Source organism: Argiope bruennichi, chromosome X2 (assembly GCF_947563725.1).
Source record: "Argiope bruennichi chromosome X2, qqArgBrue1.1, whole genome shotgun sequence".
Classification (NCBI taxonomy): Eukaryota; Metazoa; Arthropoda; class Arachnida; order Araneae; family Araneidae; genus Argiope; species Argiope bruennichi.
Genome location: NC_079163.1, coordinates 45488695 through 45516188, shown reverse-complemented (window position 1 = coordinate 45516188; position 27494 = coordinate 45488695). Strand labels below are relative to the sequence as shown.

Here is a 27494-nt window from a genome sequence, read left to right as displayed (position 1 = left end):
GAGATATGGCTTTATTCAATTCTTTACTATATATGGATGCAAGAAAATATGTTCTTTACTAAAAAAATATAAGAAAATAAACGTTCTTTCTAAAAAAATAAAGAAAATAAACATTCTTTAGGGCCGATTAATAAATTTGATGACTTCAGTCATGAATTCGGGGAAAATGTGCACTAGATGAGCAGCTCCTTTCACCCCAACAAGCTTTGCGTTCGGAAATAATTTTTTGATGTTGTCTTCATCTTCACCTCTGAAATAAAAAAGAAATTAACGAAAACATTAAAAGAAAATGATGAATGTTGTAAACAAGTATAATAAAGTCGATACACTTTACATCTTAGCAAGCACAGTTATGAATGTTATCTAACAGCGTATTACTCACTATGGTATGCTATGCTCTTTTTTCTTATATGCGTATTGGATTCCAAAGTGGCATGACTCATATGAGGAGTTTTACAACAGCATGAATGGATTTCATTTCCTTTCAGCTATCATTATTTTTTAATACCAATAATCAAAAGACCACATTTAGTTTTCGCATATCTTTTCAACTGTTTATTTGGGAAGACACTAGGGTCAGTCTCAAAGTTTTATGCAAAGGATTAGTTTTTCCGTTTTGCTTGCAAACTTCACCATTCAATTAATCCTTCAATTAAAGTAAGTGCTTAGCCCATTTGGCTTTATTTTAAGGACTAAGTTCTAACAAGTGTCATCTAATCTACTTAACAGGTAGAATTTTCTATTCCTGCGGTTGCCAATTTCTTTTATTTCTTAATTTTTTTAACTGATTAGCTTAGAAAACAATGATAACAACCAGCTTCGATGAGTATTGTATTATTGGCTTAGAAAAAAATTATAACAACCTGCCTCGATGAGTATTGTATTGAATATAGTTACATGTACATGTCACAGAAAAGAGTAATAACAATGCAATTAAGACAACTATCTCTTAATAACGTGTTAGTACTTTCTTTAAACATCGAAACGAACAAAAATAAAAGCATCAAAATCGTTCTTTACAAATTAGTTTTAAACCAAAATTATTGAAAAGGCTTTGATTGCTTATTAAGAGTTTTCAAAATTCCACCTAATAAAGCAACGTATCGAAATTCGAGCGGCAATACAAAAATTTTATATGCTTAAACGAATTGGAAACTTGCCCATCATGAATAGTGAAATATAGAGTCACATTTTAACGAAAACAGTTGGATGGCAACATAGAGTAGAACTCGAATGCCTTATTTGAATGCATTTTAATTTTAAATTAAGGCATTCAAAATGTTTAAATGCATTTTAATTTTGAAGAATTTATTATCATTACCTTTTTAAACGTTTAATTTAAAACTTATCATTAGAAAAAAAAATTGTAAGATTGTGAAATTAAGAAAAGAGCCTGATATATATATTTTTTTTTCTTTTCATCTACAAATTGGTACAAATCTTAGAGCGTTAAATAATTTGAGTTTTACTCGCCCCCCATAGCATATATGGGGGGGGGGAAGCCAGCACTAAACACGTAGGTTTACGTATTGTTTTACCTCCTCGATAAATTTCAATTTAATCAATATTCGAAAGTAATAATTGCAGAAAAATACCTACATTTTAAAACTTGATTCAATACCGTAAATAAAAAGAGCTTGTCCATCAAAGTGACCAGAACTTTCAGTCCACATATCCATTATATTATTCAAAACGACTTGAATAACTTTAGGATTGGTCTTCACACTGCATTTGCCTTCGGAACATTTAATTGGTATTGTTTCAGGATCGTTTAAGACTATGGTCGAATTAATCTGTAATTATAAACAAAGCATTAATGTTTTCAAAAAATATATAACTATGTTATTTTAGTTGAAATCAATATTAATCTAGGACATATTTGGAAATTGTTTTCTGCAAAATTGGCAGATGAATGGTATTTAGCAAAGAAAAAAAAAATCTACCTTTTCACTGATAAAATAATTTAAAAATTAAATAATAATGTATTACTCTTTAGTCACGAAAATTTGAAAAAAAAAATATATTACTCCATATTTTCTTAAAAATATCTTCTCAAATGGAACTAAAATTTCTGAATTCCGTTTTCATTCTAGTCTTTCTTGTAACTGATTACTGAATGCAGAAGCAATAAAACTTTTCTGCTGAATAAGCATAAATGAGAATGTCAGATCAACCTTCACATGCAAGTATTTGAATGTAGTCATCATAATTTATAAAGTAATTATGCAATTAAACATAAATTATTTAATTATTACCCATCTAAAATAATTATTATTACACATCTAAAATTAAATAATTAACATAAATTATTTATTTTTAGATGGGTTATGCTAAACAAAAATTTTAGTTGAAGTTGATTTAATGTCATGCAAATGTCTCAAGATCTTTTATTTGGACTAAATGAAACTTTGTGAAAGCGAATTGTATCGTGGAAGTGAGATTCAATTATTTACTTCATTAAGACTTCAGAATGAACAAACTAGGATTGTAACTAAAATAATTTTTAATAAAACATTATCAACAGTACCAAAGTCAAGAAATAACAGCACTTAAAGAGCAACTAGAACAAATCGGGGACAATTTATTCTAAGGATGTGCTATAACAAACTGAAATCCAAGTCAGAGCATTCACTGGAACTAACAGATTTATTATATAAGGAAGTAAAAGCTGTAATTTGTATATGATGTCCTCCTTTTTCCAAGAAGTATAGAACTTAATCTGAACATCTTTCTGAGGGATCTGTACACCGAAAGATGTCAACATCCTCCAAGTGCCACACTATATTCGACCACAAAAATAGGAATAACTGTACACTTGTTTGTCTTGTTAACATTAGTATTGTAAAATTGACTTTGGCCCATTCCGCTCCAAACTCCATATTAAACGATACAGATAAAAAATTTGCGCTTATAAAATACACAAAACTGGAGCTGATGAATGAGCATTAAGCATTACATTTATAAAATGCACAATAATGTTAAAAGATTTAAAAATCAAGTAAAAAAAAACCTCTTATAAAATTTATACTTCTTCAATATATTTTATTAATGTCTTATTGAGTTATTTGTAAAGAACGGTTAAAAGTATGGTGACAAAATCCTATATCCATTCGATAACTCAAAACGTAAGGAAGATAAATTTTGGGAAAACAAATAATTCAACCATGGATAAATTACCTTGGAAAATATTTAATTTTGTGAAGGGGGGCGAATTATGGATTTTATTGGACAAGTAAGTGCAGATTTCTCTAATAATCGGTGATTGGTGGAATTAAGTGAATCCATTTCACAGCTGCATTATAAACCATGCCGAATCTTCCGCTAAGCATTGTGGGTTAAAGATCTGTGTTAAATGGAGAAGCTTTTCAAGTATTTTAGTATCCAAATTTTTCTTTGATAGGCAGTTGAAATAAAAAAAAGTCAATAATACTGGTTACTAAAAATATAAATAAAAAACTGCTCGAAACTGGATGCATTAATTGTGTTGAAAAAAGTTTGATTGTCCATTTAACTGTATTATATAAAATTAATTAATTAGAATTGCGTTTGAAATCTTAAAACGAGTACATGCTTAAGAAATAGCTAATGATTAAACCACCTTAATAACTTAAATAAAAATTTTGCGTTTTTTTTCTCGATTTGTACATTTGTTTCTTAATTTTTAGAGCAGCTATCAACTATAAATAAGATGAATGTCAAAAATTTAAATCTTACCTTTGCAAGACGATCGTTCAGAACCTTTAATAAAGTTTGTTTTGCTTCCATCTCGGTGACTCCTTGAGGTAATATTTTTTCTAGATCCTTTTGCAATTCAATGTAGAAAAGTATTTCTTTTATGCTTTCTGGGCTCAAACTATTTGGTCTCATATCCACAGAGATGATTTTATCTACCATGGTGGGCTGTAAATAGTATATTGAGTTATTTGGTAAACAAATTATAACAATACTTTTCAGATAAATTGTTATGCTTTTATTTTTGACAAAGAAAATCGCTAATGTTTCTATAACTCTACAGTTAAATTTGAAACATATGTAAAGGGCTTCATGTTTACTCAAGAAATGCTTTGCAGCTCATATTTTCTCATTTTTGCTCATACAAATAAAGATAAGGTGATCATTCTAAATAGTTAACAAAATTTGCTTTGTCTCTTGCTTTGTGAAGTATTACTTTGCCTTTATTTTTCAGCAAATAACAAACAAATGGAAACAAGCATAAAAACTGCAAATATTGAAAGTGAATTGGATTTTTGGGAAAGGGATCACGATTCATTTTCATTCATTATTATTTTTCCCAATGTTTTCACAGTGTTGTCTATGATAGGATTTGGAGTTAAAATTTTATTTGTAGTAACTAAAAAAGTATAAATAGCTTGAAGTCTCTCCTGATGTAGTAATGTTAATTTAACTTTCAGCCAGATATGAAAGTTTTAATCATTATATAGACAACTATTCTCTTTTTTTTAAATATGTTTAAACACTTATTGCTAAGATTATGAAAACTTAATAAGTGATTAAAAATTCCAGTTACTGAAAGGTTCGATGATTCACTTAAATTAGCGCTGTCTTACCCAGCTCGCTGCCTTACACAGAATAAAAATACTTTTTTGGTATTCTCATATACTGGAATATATTCTTTTAAAATATTGCGTTGATTCCCTTCATCTCTTATCCTCTTAATTTTAGCGAAATGATAAATCTTGTAAATCCAAAAAATCGTACATCTTCGCATTGGAATTGATTCTGAAATGATAATTATCCTAAGCCAGTACAAAAATACGAATTACATTTATTATTAACAATCAATGTGATTCCATATAATATAAACATCCAGTTGAAAAAAATCAAAAAATTTAAACTGAGAATATTATCAGAACTGTCATAATTTTTTCCATTTTGTAGGGCTGTGAGACACTGCGATGTTATCTTAGTAAGATTAGCATGAATTATATTGTTCTTGATTTATAAGATCAAAAGCATTTATCATTTATTTGCATAAAAATAAACAACACTGAAATAATTAGAACTCCTTTTTGTAAGACATAAAATACAAGCTACGTGTTTTCTTCTCTGAGAAAAGGAATCCAAGTGGCTTAGTTTTAAATTGATTAAACTTGAAAGAATTTTTGCTCTGTTTTTCAATTACAGTTTTTTATGCTATTATTGATATTGTTAAACACTTAAAAGCATTAAAATTTTCCTGAAATAAATCCGTGCAGCAAAATGCCTTTTCCAAACTGCAAATAATTATCACTGGATTACGATTTTTTTTTTTTTTTTTTTTTTTTGTTCTTCTTTAGAAAGCATTTGAAATGCTTAGTAGAAGTACCGAAGCCAGATGACTACCAGCTCATCAGCTTAAAGTCATCTTGAAGCACATGATGATGATGATAAAATGCATCTTTCACATATTTTGGCGCCTCATCACAATGTATTTATTCTTATTTTTAGGCTTTTGTTGCAAAGGAACTTAAATTTGGAAGATCAGAGAAAAAATATTTCTTAAGAGATTATTTGTAAGATTCGTTTGAAATGTCTAACTTTAAATTTAAAAGAAAATAGAACATTGGTATCGCATTAAAAAAGATATATTTTACTTCTTAACGAATAATAATATGTAATATATAATTACATCTGTCGAATTTATAATTAGACTTATAAATCCAGATACATCACTGCTCAAGATCTGGCAGTATTAAGTTAATCCAGACTTTTATTGCGGTTTTGTAATAGCATAGTTTATCAGCTACATTTCAGAATCTTTAAGACTCTTGACATTCATCTTTTAAAATATTTTTTTTCAGAAACTAGAAACTGCCTCCATAAATATTGCCAAACAACAAATTTCCTGAAGAAATTTAATATTATTTTTTTCTTATTTCAATAGTCAAATTATTTTTCTGAAAATCGAGATATTAGTTTATTTACACGCTTTACAGTAGACATCGTCAATCCTTCGACTTACGTAATTCAGTGCTAAGTGCACAGCTATTTTTCCACCCATACTGACTCCAAGCACAACGGCCTTTGGGGCTTTAATTTTATCCAAAAAATGTTTTACATCTTCTGTCATGGCAGCAATATCCAACTCATCATTCCATGGGCTCTCTCCATGATTTCGCATGTCAAGGCTGCAAACCTAAATTAAGGAAAAGTAAAATATATCTACAAATAATCTTATTACAACATGCAAACAAAAGAATGGCGATACTCGTATAAACATTTGAGCAACATGCGATTAACCAGTGGTTGAACATTGTTAGCATGAGTTCTGTACCCAAGCACAGTAAGTGCTTCTGAAGTGTACAGTTCACTTCAAAGTGAGGTGGACAGTTCAAGTGAAGGAAGATGACTGTTAAACTAATCCATCATCAATTACCAAGTCGGAGTGGAACTGAGAAACTTTATTTATACTGCACTTTATCATTTTAGAACTCTAGGTGGTCGCATGGTTGAATAATGTTATACATATAAGGGGTTTTTTTTGGGGGGGGATTGAATAATGCATTTTCATACACTATTTTTTGAAACTTGCTCTGCTACTTTTTACGAAAATAAAATAAAAGTTTAAACTTGTTAAAGTTAAACTTTTCTTTCAAATGCTTGTTCCTTTGTTTATTATATTGGTTGCTTGAGAACTAATGAAGATTTAAACAGTAAATATGGGAGACCGGGGCAGCGGGCAAGATAAAGAGTGACTTAATTTATGTTCATAAAACTCAAATTTTCCTATCTTGCTGATATTCTAAAGCTCGGCATTGCTAAACATTAAAAATTCGCGTAGTGAAGCCACTGCCACCATTTCGTTGTTTGTTAAATAATATTCGCGCATTTTGATTGAGATGTTAAAATTTTCAGTCTGCAACGTAAGATCTCACAGATTAGAAGAGAATATTGCAGATTGCATTCAGTTAACCTCATCTTGCCTCAAGTACTTCTTATTGTTTTTATATTTGGCCTTTATATGTATTAATAATTTATTTTATGGGGTTTTCTTAATCAGCATGATCCACAAATTGTTTCAAACCGTACTGTTACTAAATATAATCCGGAAATCAAGTTGTAGTTGGTGAACGATGAACAGCATTCAACAGGTTCAACAACAAATAACAACGCTTTATTGGATACGAAAACACGAAACACACGCAACAAAATTCACAGCCAAAGTGTACATAAAAATAGAGTTTGTATCAGACAGTAGCACACAAGCAGGAAATCGGTAATAAACTATAAAAACCCAAAGTGCTTAGGGAGAACTCACAAGAGAGATCCTTCGCTCAAATATTCACACCTCCCTATCGTCTGCTGCTCGCTAAGCTGAACTCAACTGCCGATTCAGTACTTATTGAATATTCGATTGATTTCAATTTTGTCTATCCTCATTTTTATAGTTTCCGCCACAGAGGTTTCTAGAACAAATTACTAAGTCTGAATGGAGCTGTTGCCAAAATTTTCTTAGTTTCTGAAATCTTAAATTTTGCTGACAAATGCATCTCCAAATGGTCTCCAAGGCTGGAGTTCATGTTTAGATATTCCTTAGAGTTTTCTATCAAACTATATCCCTTGCCAGGAGACATATTGCGTTGGGAAGAAATATTACAAATTCATTACAATACTGTAAGCCGTATAGACATACAGATGATACTTTAACAATCTTATCTTTGGAAGATATGCTAGTTCCAAAGGAAACGCATGAAGCACAAAAAGAAAACATTTAATGCATCGAAAGTAAAATGTTCGGGATGCAAAAAAGGACTTCTAAAAAAACTGAAATTTATTTCTTAACACTCATGATTAGAGATTGCAATATCGGACAAAAAGTTCAATACTGGTATTCGGTATTTTTTAGATTTTAATACTGGGATACCGGTTTTAATACCGGTATTAGAAATTTTAGAGAAGAAAAAAAAAAGAAAACACGGGTATTTCTTTGTTTTATTTACCAGTTTTATTAGAGAATGTAAATGTCACAAAAATAATTTGTAACTTATAAATTATAACAGTATATAAAGAATCACAAAGGTGGTATAGTTGCGCTATACTACCTCCATGAAACCAAAGATCTCTAAAAAGTCCAAAAACAATAGCGAATCCCTTAAAATCTCAAAAATCGTAAAATTTAAACATTTAAGAATATGATAGGAGGAGGCTTGACATTCAGCACAAGGACATTCACCAAAGTCATCCGTCAGTGTTGGAAGGTCAGGGATTTGGTGTGTCCACTTAAAAAACGAGAGAGAGCCGTTTGCTTTTTAAAGAGATATTCAGACAGTGACCAACCGGGACTCTTAACAAAGTACCAAAGGTGAGCAGATGGGACTATCCAAAGTGCACTCGACTCCATCTTTTTGATAGAGGAGATTTCAGAATAAGTTAGTGTTGCATCACCATGAAATATGTCAGCTGAGGCAGTCTTAGCTAAATTATCCGCTATCTCATTACCATTTAAACCAACATGTGAGGGGACCCACTGAAAGTGTATAGAGTGTTCAGCGGAGAGCCTGGCAATAATAATGTTTAGATAAACAAAAAAGTGTTAACATCACTATTCAGTCCGTGGTACTATTACAAATTTTTGAAATGTGATCCTAAAAACATAATGCATTAATTGTACTGTCATTAAGCCTGGAATGTAATTTTGTGCAAAAATTATCAGCTGTCGAAAACACTCTTTCGGCATCTACGATGGTTGGTGGAACTGTTAACAATTTGCGATATACTTTTTCCAAATATTTACCTCATCTTCAAATAAATGATTACTCGTCGGATGGTTTAGAATATAGCTTATTTCTGTATTTTATTTTGGTTTGTTGAATTTTTTTATCGCTAATTTTAATTTTTGTTGAAGAGACAATTCTTTTCACATTAGTGCCATCATAATTTCCGATAACTCTACCGAATTCTTCTGAATGTGGATAGGTTTGTGGGTAAAAAAAATTTAAGAAAATTTACTATAAACTTGATAAGATTTGAATTGATTAGTCTCTTTTCTTCTTTTTCAATTTTAAAATCATTATAATTATGTAAATACCGTAAGACATTTTCTATTTCGGTATGCCTTTCTTCTGTGCGATTTTTCATCGTAATATATAGTTCTTCAGATAGTAATGTGTGCTGTTTTTTCAGTGACTGCAACATGAAATTTATTGTTGCATTAGCTGTTAATAAATTAGAAACTCTTCGACATAATGCCTCAACAGCCAGTTTTAATATTAAGTTTATATTAAGTTATAGCAACCTGTTCTGGATGTTAAGTCTAATTCACTATCTGAAAAATTAATTTGCAGGTTTAAGTCGATTATTGCTTTTTGGATTGGATTTCTCAGTTTCAAAAATCATTCCATCATTGGGATTAAACTGTTTCAACGTGTTTTAGAATCTCCTCCTAAATATCTCCTTTCATCTTTCCTCTCACTCTTATTTTGTCAAAGTAAACCCATACTAACGCATGCGCAAAAGGTGGAGGGTTTTACAATCCGTTGTCATACAGTATTTTATCACTTCTCTTCATTGTACGATGTAACTTTGTATTCATAGTGTAATTAATTTCGGCCGTTAGGGAGACATATAAACAAAAGCATAAACTATTTTGCTATGTTGGCGATCCCTGAACAATTTAAACAATTACAAGACAATTTTAAAAATTTCTAGTTATAACCGAAAAATAGGTATTTAAACTTGTGTATTACAAAATTGTGCAAATGGCTCAAAATACCGGTATTCGGTATACCGGTATTCGGCATACCGGTATTGCAATCCCTACTCTTGATATAAGTCGAGATTCTGAAGAGCATACAGTGCATTTCCTGCATGTTGTGAGATCCATTTTGACCTTTGATCTGTAAACTAGGATAGAATGTTGCAAAGCTACACAAGAAGTGCTCAAACATGAGAGAATAATTTGTGTTCTTGAAAATAAAAAAATACACGAATTTTGATTTGTATTTCTTTACTATGAGTTAGAGTTTTAAATATAATTATTTCCTTTTTATTACAAATTATTTCAGCAAACGTACCCAATAATGTTTAATTAATTAGTGCGCTATCTTAAATTTTTCAAAGAATAAAAATACATTCAACTTTTCTCAGGATTGTCAACGTGCCTTGAAATGATTTTCACTTCGACGAGAGAGATTTTAGTCAATTGTTAACAGGGTCATTTTACTCTGATGGCGCCATCTGGTGATAAAATATTAAATTACAAATCTAATTCGTTAATACTTAATTATTAGCTATATAGACTACATTAGAATATCATTAAACATTATTTATTGTATCACTTGAACAACGAATTCCAAAAACTGTTTTATCATATTTTATGAATTCGTCATCTTGCATTGAAATTAAAAACATTTACAGTCATATATTCTTCATCTCCTATCAAGAAGAATAATTTTTACTTCTGTTATGAATGTATCACCATTACAAAAGAATTTGTGTGAACTCACGTTTTATGTGAAGAATTCATTGAGTTTTTAATTTCTAAATTGGATGCTCTTGATCTAATTAATTCATAGCTATATTCTCTCAGTGTTTCTCGCGAAAAATCTCTGAAAATACCAGAGCTGCAAAAATCTTTATTCAGGAATTGCAGTTTTTAAAAAAATGTTATTTTAACCCATAAATATCCCACATTTTTAATTTTAAAAACCAGATGTGAAATTTGTTGTTACTATGCATCGCAATATCAATTGCATTCCTGAAAAGTTTTTTTTTTTAGAGTTAACTATTGTTCGTCAAGGCCATGCAATGCCTTTTCAACTTTACCGAAGGTCCGCAATTTTATGTGGAAGGAGGAAGCTAAGACCTTTATTGGAGAATATGAGAGACTGTTTCAAGGAGATCTCTCTCATTGGTTTATGTTCCAGATAATTTAATAATTAAAACATTTTTGAAGTATTGGATTCAAATAAACACTCACTTTGAATCGTTTTTATTACTAATCATGCATTTTTAATTACTGAATAATTAACCTAAAATGGTCAGTAACTTACTCTCTTTCCGGTTTCCCAAGCTAAAACTTCATTAATGCCCCGAAACATTTCTTTTGATCCAGTCAAACCGTGCAATAAAATGAGAGGTATATCATCTTTGCTTTCTTTCTCATTTACGACCTTCAAACAAGTATATACTATATCCACTGGTTTGGGTCTAGAAAGATATTATAAAAGAAATATGTAAGTTTGATTTGGAAAAATATAACTAGTATCTAACTATACCGAAGCTTGTTACGGGCAGTTAATTTATAATCCGAAGGAATTTTAAAATTTTACTCTACCATTTCCAAAACTTGATAACAGGAATTGGTAACGAAATTCTGAAAAGTGGAAGCAAAAAAGGTGAAGTCATAAATGCATATAATCACATCTAAAGAATTCAGAACATTGAAAACCTCCGAGTGCCATTTAATCGTCATTGATTCAACAATGTTAAAACTCACTTTTATCTGACGGGATATTCAATATCAAATAATAAATGATGTCTTACATTTTTTTATATTATAGTGCTCCTCAAAAATGCATCTCCTTTAAATGTAAAGATTATCATGACTGTGAAATATTCTAGCGAACTGGTCATTTTTCATTTATACCTAGTGCTTCTGATTTTTTTTTCTGTCTTTCTTTTATTCTCACTGGCAAAGATAGGCTTTTAAAAAATTTCACCGTTCTGTTTTTCTTTGTTGGGCAACTACGCATACTGTACATGTTGGACAATATATTAATCATAATGGACAACTATATTAATTGAAACACAGAAGCCCAGGAAATTCTTGCAATCTTTAAAAGCAATGATTTAAATCTTATCAATGCCTTTTAAATCATTTTGCGTTAACACTCGTGGGACAGTTGAGTTTTATGTACCAATCAACTGGTTTGTTTAGTACTTGAATGACTACTTACGAGATATCAAACGAATTGGCCACGTTTAGTGGGACTTCAGGATCGTTTTTTTGGGATAATGGCAACCATTAAAGGTTGTCACTATCCCAAGTAGAGACCCTGAGTATTCAGTTTCCATGAAGTGCTAATACTCATATGAGTTCATTTGCTGTTATGCTTAATTGAAGGAGGTGTCATCGATGTCAAAATTTTGTTGACTTTCGTATGGCTGCTGCTATAGGATGCTCTTTTGTTGATCAAAGAGTAGGCAAAAAAGCTTTTAGAAATCTTTTCCAACCATTTTCATTATTAAAAGAAAAAGCATTTCCTTTGATTGGATTTGTACTCGAATACTACTATTAATATTTTGGATATTCCAATATTTAAATCACAGCTGAGGTTCTCACAATATTTATATACTTATTATATTTGAGAAAAAAATTAACTGCAAACATTATAAATTTGTAAACATCATTTAAAGATAATAATATTTTATTAGTACAAATGAAAGAAGCGAATAAAAGTATTGGGAAAAAAGATATTACATAGATGATTCAAAAAGTAAGGTAACAAGAATTCTTGTTGGGGATAAATTTCACGTGAGGATTGAATTTCATGTTTAAATAGAACAGACGATTACAGTATGCAAACACCACCAGTAAATGGACCTGGTTATGCCCTAGCTCTCCGAAATCTGCTTTAGAAGATGGCAGCGTTAACGAATGCATGGTAGGCGATTGAAGGGCGAAATATAATAATTTTTTTTTTCTTGTTTAAAAATAATGTCCCCAGATAAAATTCATCTATAGCTAATGAACGGTTAAATAATGTCGGGATAATAGATGTGGCTTTGGTCAAGGAATTTGAACTTGGCAGAACAGATATACGAGATGAGTAAAGGAGAGAGCGCCAAGCCTTCTCACGCATATGACATGTACTGTATCGAAGGTCTGGCCCGAATCGATCGTCTCATCATGTGAAGAAAACTGTACACGAGCTCAACACATTCATTCACAGTGAGCTGAATATCGTGCACAAAAAACTGGTGGTATGGAAGTCGTGTTCTCACTGGGGTTTTCTCGTCAATTCTCAGACGACAATAATGTTTCGCGTATAGAATGATGCTTCAGCATTTAATGCAATATTAAGCGGAATGTATTTTGGTCCTGCACCTTATCGCTACAGGGAGCGAAACGTAATTGCACCATATGACACCTGAGGTGGAGGAAGCATTTCAGAACTGTAGACGAAGTTCAAAAAGTCGCCGTTAATTGGTTCCATAATCTGGAGCCTGATTTCTTTTATGCCGATTTCGATACATTGAATGGCATAAATGTTTCAACAACGATGGTGAGAATGTGAAATAGTAATACGTACCATGACTTTCTACATTTATCAATTTCTTTGATTTCATGAATAAGCCTTTTCCCTCAGAGGATATGTTACCTTACTTTTTGAACAGTTTTACCATTATTTAGGCAAAATAAATACATAAATAAAAATAAAAAAAATAAAAGTAATTAATCCATAGCATACAAATGTCTGCTTTGACCAATAGACAACACGATTTATGTGGAAATTTTTCATAAATTACTTACTTTGACGCAAGAACAGGCGAATCGGAAATTGAGACTTGAACAAAAGCGAATATGCAAACCAACGTCAACAGAGTTGCCATTTCCAGCTGTAATAAATTAATTCACTTAAATACCTAAGTATTATCATTTTATCGCTTCAGTTTCCGTTGTCAGCTTACTTCAAACACTGCTGAATTTATTATAAAGTTATTAAAATAATTTGGTGATGTGTGTACATATATTTGAAAATATATTCCATTCCTCCTCTTAAGCAATTGGACTGAATTCAAACAAATTTAGCACATTTATTATATGAGAGAAAAGAAAGAATAATATAAACTTTATCAAGATGCAAAAATTCTCAATTAATTAGAAATTCATCAAAATTTTACCTTTTTCTTCCACTTTAAACTACTCTATTTTTTTTTAATACATGTTATTTCAACAGCTCTTTTATTCATTTTAAAGTAGCTATTTAACAATGCTTAAAAGCAAGCTAAGTCAATCTCTCAAAGGAAGACAAGGAAAGTAATGCTTTTGCGTGCAAATGAAGCGCTTTTTTAGAGTTGATATTATAATATTTTATATCAAAGTTATTTTTATGTTAAAGATAAAATACAAGATAGAAATTTGATCTAGAATAATGTCGGGTATATCAACGGGTTATTTATAGAAACAACCAGTATCGAATTTCCTAATAATAATAACGATTTATTACAGAATTGCCTAGGGTGTCGCAATAACGAGGGCATATATAACTAAACAAGCTAAAAATCTTCAGCATTATTTTAAAAATGTCATTTTTTACATATATGTCCATTCGCATGAAATAAATTGAGCAGTACATTTTTACTGCCCATTTCTACCATTCACCCTATCATATACCTTCACAGGTACAAAACAGTTGTTATTTTCTCTAATATACTGAGAGAAAACTATTCTCCAAATATTCCGTAATTGCTACAACTGTAATGACTTCAGGTGATTCAATTATTGTGACTTCTTCCAATCTTCTGATAGTCTGTGCTTAAAATAAAACGTTACTACTCTTACGATAGGTTTAATTTACCTGCAGCCGTGAGAAGAATTTTCGTGAAATTATAAAGGATAAATTAATAAAGATGAGATTTTTAATTACAATACATGAATATACACAGCTTATGATATGATTTGTATAAAGTCTTGTGGCTATAATATAGCTATGTTCCTCATCTTCCGCTAAGCAACTGGGCCGAGTTCATTCAAATTTTGCGCATTCATTACATAAGACAAGTGAAAGAAAAATTAACTTTTCAAAGTAGAAAAATTAATAAAAGAATTAATCAAATATTCATTTACTTAAAAAGTAACCAAATTTGGTCTTTTCTCCTACTTTCAACTACTCTAGCACTATTCTTTACATTTCATATTTTTAATACATGTCTTTCGACATGGCTAATACATGGCTAAGAGGGACAATGCCAAAGGAGGAGTTCGAAAGATCGGCGAGAACGTCTTTTCCAATAAATGCGTGATTTTCTATTGCACCAATTGCATTCATGTTCGATTTTTAAATATTTTTCTAAATTTAATAAATAATTGAATAGCTGCTGACGATTTTGAACTAAGGTAATTTATTGGTACGTGGTTACTAAACAACGGTATGATTTTGAACAATTTTACCTTAATCATTATCTTTAGCGATTTTATTTTAAATTATTTTTGCATGTTTTTATTACGTTTTCAATAATTCCAATTTTGAATTAATTAGATTAAAGAATTATTGCATCTAAAATCCCATTTCGTACTTATTTGAGTCTTCGACGAAATAATAAATAAATAATTATTTGAGAAAAATATAAAACTTTGAGTAATGAGAAATTTGGAGTACTGTATTAAGGTTATCTTAAAGAAAAGTTCACCCCTGAAATTCAAATTAAGACAAGGAAAATAAAGTTTTCGGGGGGACAAATGAAATATTTTTTATCGTTGAAGATCCAGAATATCAGCAAAGAGCTTCTGTCAGAATACGTTTTCAACAAAAAACTTGATAGTTAATAATTTGTGACATAAACAACTATTGATATGGCTTATTTTCATATTTTCTATTAATGGAAATTTAATTATTTAATTAATTGTCTCAAAATGTTCTTCTTTTTTGCTACTTCAACCATTGTGGAATAAGTTACACTGCTAACATAATAAATATTAATAACTTATGGAGAAAAGCAGTTATCAACATTCTTTAAAAATTGTCTGGTTCGTCTAATATTCTAATTTTGGAAGAAAAAAAAAAGAACTTTTCAGACGGTAAGAGAATGTTCTATTTTGTAATATTTCACACAAAAATAATTTTTACATTAAAGTATTATGAATGAAAGAACACTAAACCCGATCAATACCGGGTATATCAACTATTTTTAAAATAAATCTCATTGTTAAAAATTATAAAAAGTAATATATGTAAATAAGTCAATATGTAATTTTAAAAGGTCGCTGGAAATCACACATTTTGCATATATTAGTTCAAATCAATCTTCAAATCATTCATAACACCACGGTACATGATCTTACTTATGAATCATTCAACAACTATACAAAGTGAAATAATTTCAAATATCTTGATAAAGTGATTGTATTTGATTTTTACCTTTTATTAATCAAAACGCGATATAAAAGTAAAAGATTGCAATGTTTGTGGTTCTCAAATTATTGACAAAGGATATAATACACGGAGCCAGAGACATCCATTTAATAGAAAAAGACCCTTCAGAACGATATATGCTAGAAGAACGATGAGTGAATACACCAACTTACAGAAGCAAATGCGATTGAAGATATGTGTTCAATAATTGTTGATAAAATTCTTGCAATGGTGTTTAGGCTAATGTTCAGTTACGGTTGGCTTTAGTTATGTTTATGTCCCGTTTTGAAGAAACACAAGGGCTATTTTTTGGGATGAATCTCTTAAATTTGAACCATGATCAGGTGACTAAGATCACTTTCTCTCCAAACTTCCACCCTACTTTAACGTTAAGACTTTTGGGCCTCCAGAGATCTAGCGTGAACCAGATTCCTTTATACGACGTTCGTCAACGGAATCAGGTATCGGACATGGAAATTTCAGGCCCCGATCAGTTTGATTGAGATTCACATAGAGTACAAACTTCAATAGAATTTAATATTGAAGACGCTAGAGTGAGTAAAATTCATATTTAGTTGCCACTATCTTTCCTTGGGTGCTACTTCCCTTCCCACTGCTCACGTTCTGCAAGGAAAATTATTAATTCTAATTCTTCCCCTTTCCCATAGGTTTATGATATATTTTGAGATCAGTGAATTGATGTCCATTTATCTATGTCGAGTAAGACCTTTCGCTGTGTATTTACACTACTGCCGATTTTTTTTGCTTTAATATATCTGTGAATCAAGGTATATCCTTGTATCCCTAGTTACAATCCTTAATTCTAGCATTTGGAATTTCATAATAAAACGAATAATACCAGAATCGAGATATGATATTTCCTACCTCTTGATTTCTAATCATTTCTGAAACAACTAGCATTGTTAATTTTTAAACATTATAAAATTGCTAATACGTCTGTATCTAAAGAAAAGGATTAAAGCACCGTTCAATTATCTATTCTATAAAATACTTATGCAATAAAAACGATATTAGACGTTGTCATTCAATTCTCTAATAAGACACAGACAGTTTGCCATCTTTTATATAGGAATCGAATTAAGGTTATAGTTACTTCATTTTTCTTTCAGACTTTAAGAAAATGTTACATTTAATTTAGCATTTTTAACATACAATATTTCTTATAATGAAGAATTTCTTTGAGATTCTTCGAAGATGGTGCCTTCTCTACTAACACATTCTTTTCTCAACGCTTAGTTCAATTTATTCACTTTTATTTAATTTGATCTGTTTCATGTTTGAAAAGATTGAATTTTGTAATTGTTTCTACACTCTTTTCTCGATGTGCTTCAATTTTGAAATTTTGTACACTGACACATGCTGGCAATATTCTATTTTAATATTTTCTAAGCATAATTACAACTTAATTTAGTAATGATAGTTGATTTCAATTATCATTAATTTATTAATTTCATTAAATTTTGATTTCATATAAGTGAAGTCAACGAGTAGCGAGTTCAAAAAAAAAAATCGAAAAGAGAATTCCATGATATCTATCTATTACATAAAAAAATTGTGTATTTACATTGTGATTGGTATACTGAAAGTCACCTGACCCATGAAATTTGAAGTTTATTTTGCCAGTATTGTTTGAAATATTTAATGAAAATGTTAATTTCGTTGTAGTAAGTTTTATATTACACTTGATAGTGAATTGGTGACAAAAAAAACTTAATTAACATGAAAGTAACAGCAAATAAATTTAAAACATTTTTTTTTGTTGTTGTTAATTCTACTTTTAGACACACCGTTTGCCTAAACACTAATAAATAGCTTTCCAGTTTGTTTATCTTTTTGAGTAAGGGAAATTTTTCGTCTCTCGGCTAGAAATCCTTTCAGTATCTACGCAATAATCGTGTTAACCCTGCATTGCTTTTTTTTATAAGTAATGGAGCGGCTAGCGATACCAGATGAAGTAAAAACGCGAGAAACGACTTAACGGTTTTAAGAGAGTTTTTATTTCATTTGCTTAATTTTTTTTTCAATTTTTTGTTTTTATTTTTTTATTTTTGACAAAAAAGTTAAGCTTATAATGATATTTCTTCAGAATTTTATCTTATGCTAAACGATTTCTTTTTTTATTTATTTATTTGGTACTGAGCTTTATTGTTCATGACATATTCAAAACTGTTTGTTTCCATTTACTTTTCTAGCCTGGAGTGAGGGAATCAATCAATCAGCAAACCCCATTAACCTAAGGATATTCATGATTCGAGACATCGGGGTTGGCGACTGAAGCCCTTTAATTTATAATAATCGAGTTTAAATTGAAATCTAAAAATGAAAAACAAATAAAATAAGAAAATTAGTTTCTAAGCCCACAAAAGAAAGTTTTTTTAATTGATTTTATTGTCTTTATTTAATAATTTTGATTTATGCATTCAGCCCATGCGAAAAAAATCGCTTCGATTTCACCAATTCCTCAAAATTACGGTCTTTGTTCCATAATAGCTTTCAATAGCTAGGCAATGGAACGGGACTTTTATTTAAATAAGCTAAATCTAATTATCTATTTGGTTTTATCCAAAATGTATAAAATTATAATCTTAGAAAAAATGACTGGAAATGTAGAGTTAAGAGAAATCGTAGTTCATATTATTTCAAACAACGAGTTCTCATGACTTGGTTGCAAAGCTGCGGTAGAAAATGATTTCAAAATGAAGGATTTATTTACATATCTCATACACACATAATTCGAAATAGTTTACTTTCAGTTCTAAGCAAGAATTAAATATGGTTTAATGAATTAGAATGGAACAGGATATCGATATATTTTCTCCTTTTCAGATTATTACGAAAACTTATTCAATTCTCATAGAAAACTTATTCTACGAGAATATTCACCTGCCAACTGTTGAAATCCATACAAGCTTCATCACAGATATTTAGAGATTTGTAAATAGTCTTTGTAACAGACATTTAGAGACAGTAACAGAGAATTGAAGATATGTAAATAGTCTCTGTAACAGAGAATTAGCTATTTGTAAATAGTCTCTGTAAAAAATATTTAGAGAGATTAACAGAGAATTAGCGAATTTTACATAGTCTAATAACAAATAAAATTCTTTTGTAAATCGTTTCTAATTTTTATTACTAAAGTTCCGCTAGTGAAGATAATGTTTAGCAAAATAAAGTAGGAAAGTTATTTTTTATGTGCTCAATTATTGAGAGAACTAAGAAGTTTGCATTCTGTTTAGGAGTTATGAAGAGAATTATTTTGTGAAGGTCCTCGTAATTTTACTGAGAGAGTAGCTCATTCTCTTAATTTCTACACCTCCAGTCTCATTAAATTTGACAGAAGAGGCAATGACCTTGTTAGACCATTCTGAGATCCGCATGAGAATAACCCTTGCGTAAATTCAATGCAAAATGTTAATATAACTCAGTGGTTCTTAACCTTTTTAAGCCGCTACCCAAATTTGAGAAATATGCTCATGTCGCGACCCAAAAAAAAGTTTAAATTTTTTCATTGCTTTATTTTAGATTGTATTTTTAAAAAATCTTCAATCCTACGATGAAAATTTTTTTAACTCACAATTTTTTTATTTATTTTTTTAATAATAAAGATAAACAAAAGTACTTTTCGATCCAAGGAAAATTTATTTAATAATCAAGTGTTTTTAATAATTTTTATTGACCAAATTAAAATATATTTATAACTTTTTGAAAATAATTGACATTTTAACTTATTCCTAAAAAAAAAAAAGAAATATCAATGCATATGTTAAGCCTTTTAAATTTTAAATGCAAGTCATACAGTTTTAATGAGAACCTTGTGCTTGAATACATTTTGAAAGATCTTCAAACCTCGGTTGAATGCTTGTCAAGGAGCACCTTATATCTATTTCAGGATTTAACTTGTTCCGGTAATTGTTTTTGATTACACACAGAGCCGAAAAACCAGCCTCACACATATATGTTGTTGCAAAGGGCAATAATACTTTTAGGGCTTCTTTAACAATTATTGGCTTTTCGGTTTTTAATTTTAACCAGAAAGCACAAAGATTCAGTGTTTTTGTAGAAATTGTATCGAAGTGCTTGGTCACTTTGTATTTCTATTAATTGCTCTTGAAATTGATTAATATTAACAAATTCCTCATGCAAATCACTTACATCAAAATTAAATGGCATTCGAACCCAATTATATTTGAAAACATCGTCTGCAGGGAAATATCGATCAAAGTCTGCTATTAGTTTTTCTAAATGATTAATAATAATTTTCTGTATTTCAAAATCTGTGATATCAATATTATTGTCTTCAACAAGTAAATTAAGAGTCGGGAATGAAGCAAGTTTCTTTATTTCAACCTTATTTCTCCATAATTTGAGTTTATTTTTAAAACATGTAATTTTTTCAGTTAGTTCACATTCATTTTCGATTGTTGATATTTATTCAAGTCGTCATTTCTAAAATGTCTGAAATTTGTTGTATTACTAACTTTTTTGGTTCGACTCAGCGCGACCCAAGAAATATGCTTCGCGACCCAATTTTGGGTCGCGACCCATAGGTTAAGAACCGCTGATATAACTGAATTAAGTTCAAAGGAATTCTCGATGATGAGTTATACATGTCAAGTTTCTATGCCAGACCTCGGGAGGGTTTGCGACATAGTAGATATTGAAATTGGAGTTCATATTAAAGTGCCATCATTTTCAAATTGTTAAAAGAAAGCAAGCACATAAGCCTGGTATTAGATAATGATGGTGAACAAACTCGATATGCGGTATTCAGCAAAGCGATATAAATTTGAAAAAAGTAAAAAAAATCTTCAGAAAAATAAACTTCTGACAGAACTATCTACACATGACTATATTGTTAGTTGTTGTTGCTTTTGTTGGCTATGCATTTGAAAGTTTCTTTATCTAAATGGTCCCTAATTATAGGATCACCCCTAAATGGCAATTATTTCAGGAGAATATTGTAAAGTATTGTACTCGGCTTGTTTATTAAATTCAGAGCGATAATGCACATTTCGCAGAAAATTTTTGGATGGAAACGGACAGAAAGATTTCCATAATAATGAAGAATCTTGAAAGTGGTGATTTATAAAAAATTAATGGCGCCAGGTTTAAAATATTAATTTTTTATAATGATATCTCATTATGATATTTGAAGAAGAATAATAATACTTCAGAAGAAGGAGTTAAATCATTTGAATCAATAAAATTACTATTCTAATCTGCTTTTAAAACAAAATCATATCTGATAAATGAAAGCTCAGAGATTCCAGTTTGAAGCATTCAAATATTCATGAGAGAATTTTGACGAGAGTAATATGTTGATTGGGATTATATAGAATTACGAAGTCTGTCCCATTTAGCCCTCAGGTAACTTCAAACCGGGAATTTTAACACAGTCTTATTAAACAATCAATGTTGTTGTTTTTTAGTTTCTGATCTTTAGATTAGTTCTTTAGTTTCTGATAGTGTTTAGTATTTGTTATAATCTTACAATAATTTTGTTACAATCTTTGTAAACAATATATTGATTTTTTATGCAAACGTTTCGTTCATATGGTATGACTTAAGTTGTTATGTTGCTACTCGTCCATATCTTCGAACGAAAAAAAAAAAAAAAAAACTTCACTCATCCTAGCAGTAACGTTGAGAAAGAAGAGTTCGATAAAAACCACTTCGATCACGTTGATCAAAGCACACTATTTATATAATATGTCTTATGTAAAATTTAATTGCGCTGTAACAATCCCTTACAAACATATTTATTCGTGTTGTCTGAATGATCTGTGTTTTTTCGAACTGCTTGTGAACTAGTATATGCTTTTTATGAAGTACTAGCTGGTTCAGAGAGCGTTGCTGCAGCAGAAGAAATAATTTGGAAAATATCGTTTGAAATTTGAAATTCTTGTCTTTTTTAATTAGGAATAATAGAAAGAATGATATTTATTTTCTTATCGGCAATGAAAACTTTCATTGAAATTTAATGATATATAAAGTAGAAGTACAAATAATATTTATTTATTTATTTATTTATTTTTTTTTTTTTTGCTTTGCTTTAATATTCCGGTGTTTTAGGATAGACAATATATTTTGTTTTTTCGTCTTTAGCAGAAACAAAAAAAATTCTAGGCTGACCGATGACCGACTCATAAGCATCCAACATATAACTGGCCATGTGAAAAACATGGATTTTCTAGGCTCAATTCGCACTGATCAAGCCTTATCGCAATCGCTTGAACGGTAAAATAGCGCATAAGGTACGAACAAACAAAAATTCATTTTTATATATCAGTAGGGATTGCAATACCGGTATACCGGGATACCGAATACCGGTATTTCGAGCCATTTGCACAATTTCGTAATACCGGTATTCGCAAGTTTACATACCGGTTTTTCGGTATTTACTAGAAATTTTTAAAATTGTCTCCACTATATGTTCATAGTAAAATAGTATAATAGTAATAGTATAATAGTATCATAGTAATCGCGAAACATAGTAAAATAGTATACGTTTTTGTTTTTATGTCTCCCTAACGGGCGAAATTAATTAGCTAATTAATGGCTTAATTAATTGCTTAAATCTAAATTAGGGAATCATGGATTATCCCTGAAAGAAAATATTGTAACCATAACGACTGATGGGGCAACAATTATGAAAAAAGTTTAGGAGTAATAGATGTATTATACCAAAAAAATAAAGAACCGAAGAATCCAAATACTGTGGATATAGAAATTTCGGATTCCAATTTTGAAAAGAGTAAGAGTGAGAGTGATATTGACAATGAAGATAATGACAATGTAATTGTTGAAGAAGATATTGCTAATGAGGATGAAATATTAACCTATCAAGAAATGCTTCCTATAATTTATAAAGTTCGAAAAATTGTTAAGATATTTAAACGTTCCCCTATAAAAAGGATATATTACTAAAATATATACTAACTGAAAATAAAACAAAATATATGTTAATATTAGATTCTAAAATACGTTGGAACAATTTACTCCTAATGATGGAACGATTTTTGAAACTGAGAAATCCAATCCAAAAGCAATAATCGACTTAAACCTGTAACTTAATTTTTCAGACAGTGTATTCGACTTAATATCCAGAACTATATCAGCTCTACTTCCAATAAAACTGACTATTGAGGCATTATGTCTGAGAGATTCTAATTTATTAACAGCTAATGCAACAATAAATTTCATGTTGCAGTCATTGAAAGAACAGTACACATCACTATCTGAAGAATTATATATTACATTGAAAAATCGCACAAAAGATAGGCATACCGAAATAGAAAATGTCTTATGGTATTTACGTAATTATAATGATTTTAAAAATGAAAAAGAAGAAAAGAATCGATTTATTTTATTTGAAGATGAGGGATTTAGAGGTAAATACTTGCAAAAAGTATATTGCGCATTGCTAACAGTACCACCAACTAGTGTAGATGCGGAAAGAGCGTTTTCGACAGCTGGTCATTTTTACACAAAATTACTTTTCAGGCTTAATGACAGTACAATGGATGCATTATGTTTTTTGAAGATCACATTTCAAAAATTTGTAATAGTACCAAGGACTGAATAGTGATATTTACACTTTTTTTGTGATTTAAAGATACAGTAGACTCCCGATTATCCGAGGGCGGGTTATCCGCGCCTGCCGCACAAAGTTTTTTTTTTTTTTTTACTGGTTTTTTCAAAAAGGTGCAGTTTTACAGTTATGGTTTTGTAATTACATAATACATTACAGTATTAAAACAGTATATATGTATTAATTTTTCTGTGTATCCTTGACGCCTCTCGTAAATACAAAGCACTTTTCTGTTTTCATTAACACAATGCATTTTAGGTTCGTTTTGAGTGATATACTAAAATATGAAGCGTTAGTTAAACATTTCCTGCTGTTTATTTTACGTTTTATTGTAGATAAAACGATTTTTCAAAGTTGGAATGACTGTTTTCTTTTTTTCTATACCCGTTTTTAGCTTTTTTCGGATTATCCGCGATTTTTGTTATCCGCGGGGGCCGCGCCACCCAATTCCGCGGATAATCGGGAGTGTACTGTATTTCTTTACTTTTTTGTGATTATATACTGTTATAATTTATAAGTTATAAATTATTTTTTGTGACATTTACACTCTATAATAAAACTGGCAAATAAAACAAAGAAACACCTGTGTTTTCTTTTTTTTTCTAAAATTTCTAATACCGGTATTAAAACCGGTATCCCGGTATTAAGATTTAAAAAATACCGAATACCGGTATTGAAATTTTGGTACGGTATTGCAATCCCTATATATCAGGTATGATAACTGTACTATTCCTATAACCTTCGCGCAGGTACAAGCAATAAGTTGACCAAATTTCATCGCAATCAGTTGAACGGGACGGCAGCGCATAAGGTACAAACAAGCAAAAATTCATTTTTATATATTAGATATACTGGCTTATGAATACTACCACTTATGAAGTATATACAGAAGTACTGTTTTTTCACACTAAATTCTTATAATATTTTTTATCCATCTGTCCCACTAGATATGAAGTCATATTTGAGTTTTCTTTTAATATGATTAGTTGTTCATTGGCCTTAGGCTTTATCTTCCAGAGTACATTTAGATTTTCTTCTAAATAAAGTCATGGATCAGTTTTTAAAAAAAAGCAGATCACTATTTGGTAGACGTAAATAATGCTCCTATGTTGTTTTATTAAACATATTCTAATTCAGTGCAGCTTTTTTACTTTTAAATTTAGAATGACATGAGTTCTCCCAATTGCATTGTCAAGGATAATTTTGAAATCAAATGAGAGATTAATTTAAATTAGCTTAAATCTATTCAATCCTAAAAAGTTTCAAATATATTTCTAATGTTTTGAAACTCTTTAAATATCAAACAACAAGATTATAAAGTAATAAATTTCCCTCTTTATTTTCTATTTACATTTAGTATTTTCTTTTAGAGTACGAAAATAAAATAACTTTAGAATACAAAGCATGTTTATATATGACGCTATATGTACAAATATTTTTTATAACAAAATATTTTTTCAATATAACGTTATAGTTTTGCTTTCGTTAACATAACTATCGTTAGAATTTAAATCTAGAATTATTTTTTTTTTTTTTTAGTGTTGTATTAACAGAATCTCAATATCGCATTCGCAAAGAGATAACTAAACATCAGAATAACTGATAATTATAGTGAAGTAAAACTCAATCGATAAAGATAAAGAATTCGAATAAAAGTTAAATAGTTTTCTTCTGTTTTAGTCAAATGTAAATTTATTACTAATTATGACTATGTTATATGTATAAATATAATAAGAAAGCATTTGGAAGAACTATATCTTACCTCAAGTAATATCTCTTTTGCGGGAGATACTCAATACAAAAGAATTGTAATAACTCTGGAGGTTCTTAGTTGAAAGATAATTTTTTTTTAGATAAGAGTTATGTTTCCCTTTCGCCGATAAACAGAGTCACGTGATCATTATTCATTGATATGGAAATGGAATAATTTTGAGTTTGAGCGTAACAAAAAAATTATCTGATGAATTCTTGTTTAAACTCAAAATTATCCCATTTCCAAATCAATGAAAAATGATCACGTGATAATTTTGAGTTTGAGCGTATATTGAAAATAACAGAAAATAAATTTTCTGATGAATTCTTGTTTATTATAGATTCTTAATGCGATCATATCTACATATTGTAATTTTTTTCCTTTTTTTTCCTTTTATTTTTTTACTTTGTATCATTAAATAGTATTTATCGTAAAAATTCTATATTTAAACTCCTTCCTTGCAGAGGTTATGAGTACTTATTTGAGATATTAATAGTAGCATTTATTACACTTATAACTTTTGTTGTTCTTACTTGGAATTTTTGTAAGTTTTTATCTATTAAAAAAATTTTTGAAAACATTAAGCTCTACTAGATTTTTTTTACTAAATTTTTTTGCATGCTTTTATGAGGACTTTTAATGTATTAATGCAAATATTTTCCAAGAAAATATTAGTGTACCAATAAAGAATTAAAAATTGATTCGAAAAAAAATTATAAGTCTTTTTTATTATTTTGTCAATAATAAAAAAAATCAAGGGAAAAAATATTCAAGAATAGATTTTTGTGCTAAAATTGCAATTCACAGACTAGATTTAACTTTTAATATTTATTTTTGTTTGAAACTAGCTTAGGATTTCATTTTTTTTTTTTTCATAATTTTCTAATATGTAAGAAACAAAAGCTGAAAATAGTTTTTTATAAATTTGTAATGGTTCTTTGAAAAATATAATTGTGGATATTTTGGTCATTCTTATAAATATTTATAAACTTGAGAAATTTGATATTACAAGCAGGACGCATAAACATTTTTCTGACCAAATTTCAAACTAGTAAACGAAGCAGGTACTATTAACCAAATTAAAATACTATAATTTATGATTATTAAAAAACTTAAAGTATACTTTGTTTATTATATTGACATGGCAGATTTAGATTTTAGACCTGCTTTTTTAATCTCAAATAACATGAAAGACATGGTTTCAATATCATGGTTTCTGAGTAGTAGTCGAATGTATTTAACTAGCAGTAAAATTCGTTTACTGCTAGTAAAATACTGTTTATTTTGTGTAAAGTAATGGAATATTATAAATTGTTTTTCAGACAAGTGTAATTATTTTTTAAAATATTCCCCTAAGAGGAATAGGTCACTTAAAAACAATTTCGAACTATATAATAATGTTCTTTTTAGTGGACTTTCAAAAGTCGGAAATAATAAATATATATTCTACCATCCACCGATGTGTGATTTTGAGGAGTTTAGGATGTCCTCATTAATTTTGAACATAATGAGGTGGTTTCACACTTACGCAACAAATACCAAAAGACCAGGGAGAAACGAATTTTGACCACTGTGCACATTTCGAAATATCAGTTCATAATGGTAGCAGGAACTTTATTAACAACCCGAATGTAGAAATTAAGAGCTATTTTCTATTTCACACTATATTGTTATTGATATCGCTGGAGACAAATTTTTAAGTTGACTTCCCTAACAGCATGATTTTTCAATCATCCATATTGGTCAAATCTCTGATAAGATTGATTGATCTTCAATGCATTTTTCAAGAGATATTAATTAAAATGATATTGATTAGAAACCCTTTTAATCACCTTTCTAATGAAGTTTCCTAACAAAAATATAGGATACTCTTCAATACATTTTAACACTTAAGTTAATTTTTTATGCCATTCGACTGAAGCTGCACGAGTATCTAGCCACTGGCTTTATTTCTCCAAATAGGACAATAAGTTGAAAGAGAATCTGTTCGGTAAAAAAGGGTTAATTTTTGTTTCTTTTCAGCATAGGTTTTCCTAAACAGTCAACAGTGACT

General features: G+C 29.6%; 1 protein-coding gene across 1 annotated transcript; it reads right to left on the bottom strand.

Annotated features, from left to right (window-relative positions):
- Positions 1-25557, bottom strand: LOC129960566 (protein ABHD11-like). The gene is made up of 7 exons (XM_056074057.1): positions 25451-25557; positions 13475-13560; positions 10992-11148; positions 5963-6136; positions 3715-3900; positions 1600-1793; positions 1-250 (listed from the first exon to the last, which is right to left on the bottom strand). The coding sequence occupies exons 2-7, from the start codon at positions 13552-13554 to the stop codon at positions 118-120; spliced, it is 924 nt and encodes a 307-aa protein (XP_055930032.1). The 5' UTR covers positions 13555-13560; positions 25451-25557; the 3' UTR covers positions 1-117.
- Between the last annotated feature and the right edge of the window lie 1937 nt (positions 25558-27494).

Bases quoted from the DNA above. Each gene is read 5' to 3' on its own strand.
- LOC129960566 (XM_056074057.1), bottom strand. From the start codon at position 13,554: ATGGCAACTCTGTTGACGTTGGTTTGCATATTCGCTTTTGTTCAAGTC. The intron at 11,149-13,474 runs GTAAGTAATTTA...ATATCTTTCTAG, and splicing joins TCGCCTGTTCTTGCGTCAAA to ACCCAAACCAGTGGATATAG. The intron at 251-1,599 runs GTAGGTATTTTT...TTTTTATTTCAG, and splicing joins ATTGAATCAAGTTTTAAAAT to AGGTGAAGATGAAGACAACA.